The 6,000-nt window shown below is 47.3% G+C and overlaps 1 protein-coding gene across 1 annotated transcript; it reads left to right on the forward strand.

The window, feature by feature from the left end:
* Positions 1 to 4,866: 4,866 nt before the first annotated feature.
* On the forward strand, positions 4,867 to 5,995 carry LOC102734216 (proteasome 20S subunit beta 5; the record flags this gene model as incomplete). The annotated part of the gene is made up of 2 exons (XM_006746496.3): positions 4,867 to 5,136; positions 5,879 to 5,995. Coding segments are annotated over exons 1-2 (315 nt in total), but the record flags the coding sequence as incomplete, so codon positions are not given.
* Positions 5,996 to 6,000: the final 5 nt, after the last annotated feature.

Raw genomic sequence — 6,000 nt, forward strand, 5'->3', positions numbered from 1 at the left:
GAAGGGCACGTGATCTACGGCTTCACTTCTGCCTACCCCCAAGTCAGGCTTTGGGACTGGCTCTGAGGAGCAGCCTCCTCCTCCTCCTCAGAGGATTGCTGAGGGGAGACAGGAGGAGGCCAGTGAAGTCGCCACTGCGGGGAAGACGCTGCTCGTGACACACCTGAGCGTCACCCAAGGAGTCTCCCGTCTATCAACCTCCAAGCACCTGGAGTGGGCCGGGGGCTGGGGTAACTTCAAAGGAAGGGAGGCATGAGTGGAAGGAGCACAGCAGACTCCCCTCTTGTTTCTCCTGTGGGGGGCATGGGGCATGCAAAGACAAATGAGGCTCTGTCCCAGCCCTGCAAGAGCTCCCAGCCTAGGAGGAGGTAAAGACAAGTCAGGGCTCTAATGCCATCAGAATGGAATCTTGTGAGGGGTGCCTGGCTGGCTCAGTTGGTAAAGCAAGCGACCATTGACCTCAGGGCTATGAGTTCGAGTCCCATGTTGAGCATAGAGCTTACTTTTTTTTTTTTTAAGATGTTATTTATTTATTTGACAGAGAGACACAGTGAGAGAGGGAACACAAGCAGGGGGAGTGGGAGAGGGAGAAGCAGGCTTCCCGCCGAGCAGGGAGCCCGACTTGCGGTTCGATCCCAGGACCTGGGATGATGACCTGAGCCGAAGGCAGATGCTTAACAACTGAGCCACCCAGGCGCCCCTAGAGCTTACTTTAAAAAAAAAAAAAAAAATTAAGGGGCACCTGGGCAGCTCAGTCGGCTGAATGTCCAACTCTTGATTCTCCTCTGCTTTGGAGGTGCATATGAACTTCCATCTGCATGAAGACAGCATTCCTGACAGTTCTCTGGCAGTATAGCTTCTCTGTGGGAAAGTTCTGAGGGTGTAGCTGAAAGTATCTAATGGCCTTCCCTCTTCCGATCCCCCTTCTGCCCAGTAGTTCACAATAGCAAGAGAGTTGTTTGTAGTTCCAAGACAAGAGAAACAACTGACCTTGTCCCCATAAGGCTGAGTCTAAATCTTAGACCAGCTAGGGGTGGGCAAGGGATGGGATTAGTAGACCCTGACGGCTGGCCCTGCAGAAAGACAAAGTAGATTGGGGCAGAGTGACAAGCTGCAACTACTCTGGCACCATCTGGAGTATATTTTACTAAACACTGCAGCTCAAAGGAGTGCTGTGGAAATGGGTTTAGTAAAAGAAACAGACCCACACACAAGGGAAAGAGCCTGGACCCCCCAGACACCATGATGGCGGGGCCATAGAGTCAGTACTAAGGGCAAGTGCAAATATGTCATGGGAAGACTGGAGAAACCAGGAGGTCACACTAAAGTCCAACCAGTCTTTCTCCCTTCTTTTGCACAGGACCACATGGGACTCTTACTGGAGAGATAAGTATGTCTCCTGTTTTTAAAGATTAAGCCTTAGCTGCTGTATATATGGATGGATTGTCACCTCCTAAGGTCAAGCCATTCTCAAGTCAGATCTGGACAGTTGAATGGCCTTCTTTTTTTTTTTTTTAAAGATTTTATTTATTTATTTGACAGAGAGAGAGATAGCGAGAGCAGTAACACAAGCAGGGGGAATGGGAGAGGGAGAAGCAGGCTTCCCGCCGAGCAGGGAGCCCGATGTGGGACTCGATCCCAGGACCCTGGGATCATGACCTGAGCCGAAGGCAGATGCTTAACGACTGAGCCACCCAGGTGCCCCAGTTGAATGGCCTTCTAACTGGCCACCCTCCCGTCTCCCCTCTAATCTTGTCCTCTACACTGACATGTTTTCCTAAGGTATCACTCAAGTCCTGTGTCTTCTCTACTAAGAAACCTTGAAGGGCTGCAAGATCAACCCAAACCACCTTCTCCTCCCCAGGCTGGCATTTAAGACCCACTATGGTCCCGTCCTGATCCATCTACCACAACCTCTTTTCACATTATTCCTAACACATCTCATACCTCCCCTTCATCTATTTTTTTCATCTATTTTTTAAAGATTTTATTTTTTATTTTTTTAAACATTATTTATTTATTTATTTGAGAGAGAGAGAGAGAGAGTGAGCACGAGTGGGGGGTAGGGCTGCCTGGGAGAGAGAGAAGCAGACTCCCTGCTGAGCAGGGAGCCCGACTCAGGGCTCCATCCCAGGACCCAGGATCATGACCCAAGCTGAAGGCAACCGACTGAGCCACCCAGGTGCCTAAGATTTTATTTTTAAATAATCTCTACACCCAATGTGGGGTTCAAACTTACAGCCCCGAGATCAAGAACCACACTCTACCAGCCAGGCGCCCCTCTCCTTCATCTATTTGAATCCTATCCTTCAAAGCCTGGCTTGAGTACCATCTATTCTGAAAATCCTTCCCAGGTGTGGTCTGAGAGAGGAGAGGCTGTTGGTTTGAGGAGCAATGGGACCCAAGTGGTATTTGGGAAATGAATCCACACTTCCTTAGCAAGACCTTCCTGGTCTCCCCACCTCACCCCAAGCTATGTTGATCTCCTTTCTCACCTCTCAACTACAACATTTATCATTTTTTTCTCCCCCAAGCCCACTTTATTGAGATAAAATTGACACATGACATTGTGTAAGTTTAAGGTGTGCAGTGTGATGATTTGATACATGCATATATTGCAAAATGTTTACCACAATAAGGTTAGTTAGCACTTCTTTCACGTTACATAATTAACCATTTTTGTGGTGGTGGTGGTAGAACATTTAAAATCTACTCTCTTAGCAACTTTCAAGTACACAGTACGGTTTAGCATCATTAACTATAATCACAATGCTGTACATTAGATTCCCAGAATTTATTCTTCTTGTAACTAGAAATATGTATGTACCATTTGACCACCATTTCCCCATTTCCCCTACTCCACAACCCGTGGTAACTACCAATCCACTCTCTGTTTCTATGGAGTTTGGCTTTGTTAGATTCCACATATAAGTGAGATCATACATATTTGTCTTTCTCTGTCTGACATATATCTCTATATGTAGATACAGATAGATAGAGATAGTGACAGGTGACATACATATCTATCTATCTAGAGAACTAATATAAGGTAAGTTGAGAACAGATTATGGAAGGCCTTGAACGCCATGCTGAGGAGCTGAATTTTACAGAACATTTTTAAGCGGGCAAAAGATAAGATTAAGAGGGTGTTTTAGGAAAACCAATCTGGTACTGTGCAAAATGAATTAGAGAGTACAATTTGGGCCCAGGATATCAGTTAGGAGAATATTTCAGTAATTCAGGGGTAAGGAAATAAGAAGCCAAAGGTAGTATCAGTTGCTATCAAAAAGAACGTGAGAAGCATTGTAGAGGAAGAATCAACAGGACTTGGCAACTTACTGAATGTGATGGAAAGGAAGGGGAGTTGTTGAAGATGGCCAGGGCTTCAAGCCTCTGCAGCTGGAAGAACATATTGCCATTCTCTCATGTATTCACTTGGCAAGCATTTACTAAGCATACAGTGGGCTCAGGGATGAGTAGTAGAGAAATACCTGTCTTTAGAAGCTTACAATCAAGTTCACTTACAGCCAGGTAAAATGTGAAAGTGTCTTAAGAGAGGTACAAATGCTCTTAGTTTCAGTGTGAACGAACCACAGAGAAGAGTCAGAAGGACAACAAGTTGCATTGCAGGGGGTACTGCAAAATAATACCTGCTCTATAAACAGAGGCACTCTGCATTTTCCACACCATCCAAGTGTGAGACGCAGATAAAGATCTTCTGCTTCATTACATTCTGATGGTTGGGCTTGGAAAGGGTTGCCAAATTTCAGCATTAAAAATACAACATATGCAGAGTCTTCTGGGGAAGAGGAGGGGCTGAGTTGGGTCTCAGAGGAAAGTGGAATTTAGATATTGATGGATATTGCTGCTGGAATCCAACAAGGAAGGCCAGACACTGACTTCATAGAACCATAAAGCAGGAGGCAACATTTCATACATTTGCCCACTTCCTTGTTTGTTATGGGTCCCAAAAGGGTTGAAAAATGAAGGTGGGTGGAGAGAGGGAGAGACTATGATATATACCACATTCCTGTATTAATAAAGAGCTTGTCTTAGCAAGCTTAAGTTAGAGAACCCCTTGGTACATCTTTATGGAGTGTCAACCCTCCTCCAGGCTCTAAGATGGTAAATGACTATTGACTCAGTTATTCGGAGCTGAATTGAGAATCTAGTTTGTGGATTAACTGAGTCCCATACGTTTCCTTCTTTATTCTTCTGCCTTTTGGGCAATACATTACCTATTAGAATTTCCACCACAGGATGGGAGTAAAGAGAATATCAAATCTTAAAAGTTGGTTACGTTACAGAATTTGGGTAGTGTGGCGATTAATGCTATCAAACAAGAGGTATAGCACTTTTATTTTGTTGCAATTTTTACCACAAACTACTGGGGTTTAACTAACTTCACAGGAACATGGCCTCAGAGTACATCAGTATTTTACCCAGTATTACAGGGTGCCCTTAAACAAAATGGCAATTTCACTCGCGTTAATAGGATGCTAACGCCGCACAGACGTAAAGTATTGCTTGGACACCCGGCAGGGCCGGGACGACTTAGCGCTAAGGGTTCTGAGAGGATTTTCAACTAGTCACGCCCTTCTCAAAGATGGCCGGCCTCACTTCCCTTACGCAACACGGACGTTTCCAATCGCTTCCTATGAATTAGAGGTGAATTTAATTCAGTACTGCTTGCGTGACTAAAGTCAAGATGACAACATCCTTTTAAAATTTAGAGGAAGCTAAGGTATTTATTTTTTCTCCCTCGGTGAAAACAGTCCCTGGCGTTTGGCTCTTGCTTTTGGAGGCGTGGTTGCCAGTAGTTAAAATGGCTCCTCCTTGGGATAGCTTTAATAGGAAGTGAAGCTGTGACGGCGAGGCGTTGCCCGGCTGCTCTCTGGTAGGCCTTCTCGCAGCGGGTTACTTGTGCCCTTAGTAGCCATGGCGCTGGCCAGCGTGTTGGAGAGGCCGCTCCCGGTGAACGGGCTCGGGTTTTTCGGACTCGGGGGTCGTGCGGATCTGCTGGACCTGGGTCCAGGGAGTCCCAGCGATGGGCTGAGCCTGGCCGCGCCCAACTGGGGTGTCGCGGAGGAGCCGAGAATCGAAATGCTTCATGGAACCACTACCCTGGCCTTCAAGGTGCGGACCTAACCGCCGCGCCGGGCTGAGACCCGCGCGCCCGCGCCCTTCCCTGCCTTCCCGGCCTTCCGGATGGACCGGAGCCCGCGGAGGCCGCGACCACGGAGCCTAGTGGGAGCCTCGGGCCTGTCCGCCCGACCCCGGTGGTTTCGCTGTCTCATTGTCCCCAGAGGCCTCTGTTCTTGGTCTAGCCATAGGACCGTGGGGCTGAGGTTAAGGGGGGAAAGGAACCCGAGGCTGCTTGGGTTGATTCCCAGGCAACACTCAGGTGGCTCCGGTCCAGGAAAGGGGAGGCCTCAAAGCAATGAATATTGGCAGAGGAGAGGATGTTTAACCATTAACTAAAGGTTTTAGAAACTGGGTCCCCATTAGGCGAGGGTAACTGAAAAGCTAGGTCTTTTGAGGGGAAGGATGGTGGGAGGGAACACTGTAGTAGGAGCCAGACAACAGGGATTCCTAATCCAGCTTTGCAATAACTAGCTTTACGATCTTGGGCAAGTCATTCGATCTCAGTGAACCCGTTTCCTGATCTATAAAATGAAATTGAAGTTAATACTGGTCATACCCATGTCGAGGGATCAATGTGAAGCTTAGTTGATACCGGTATGTGGGAAGCACTTTGTGAAGTGTAAAGGACAGAGAAAGAGATGTTCTGGTTTTCCACTGATGCAAAAAGAAATGTCAAGGAGATGTTTCTGTGGTCTGATGTGGCCTGCTTTGTGTTTTCCTCTGATCTTAACAGTTTCAACATGGAGTCATCGTTGCAGCGGACTCTCGGGCCACAGCGGGTGCCTATATAGCCTCCCAGACAGTAAAGAAGGTGATCGAGATCAATCCCTACCTGCTGGGCACCATGGCTGGGGG

This window comes from Leptonychotes weddellii, chromosome 9 (assembly GCF_054177405.1).
Source record: "Leptonychotes weddellii isolate Sample4059 chromosome 9, ASM5417740v2, whole genome shotgun sequence".
Classification (NCBI taxonomy): domain Eukaryota; kingdom Metazoa; phylum Chordata; class Mammalia; order Carnivora; family Phocidae; genus Leptonychotes; species Leptonychotes weddellii.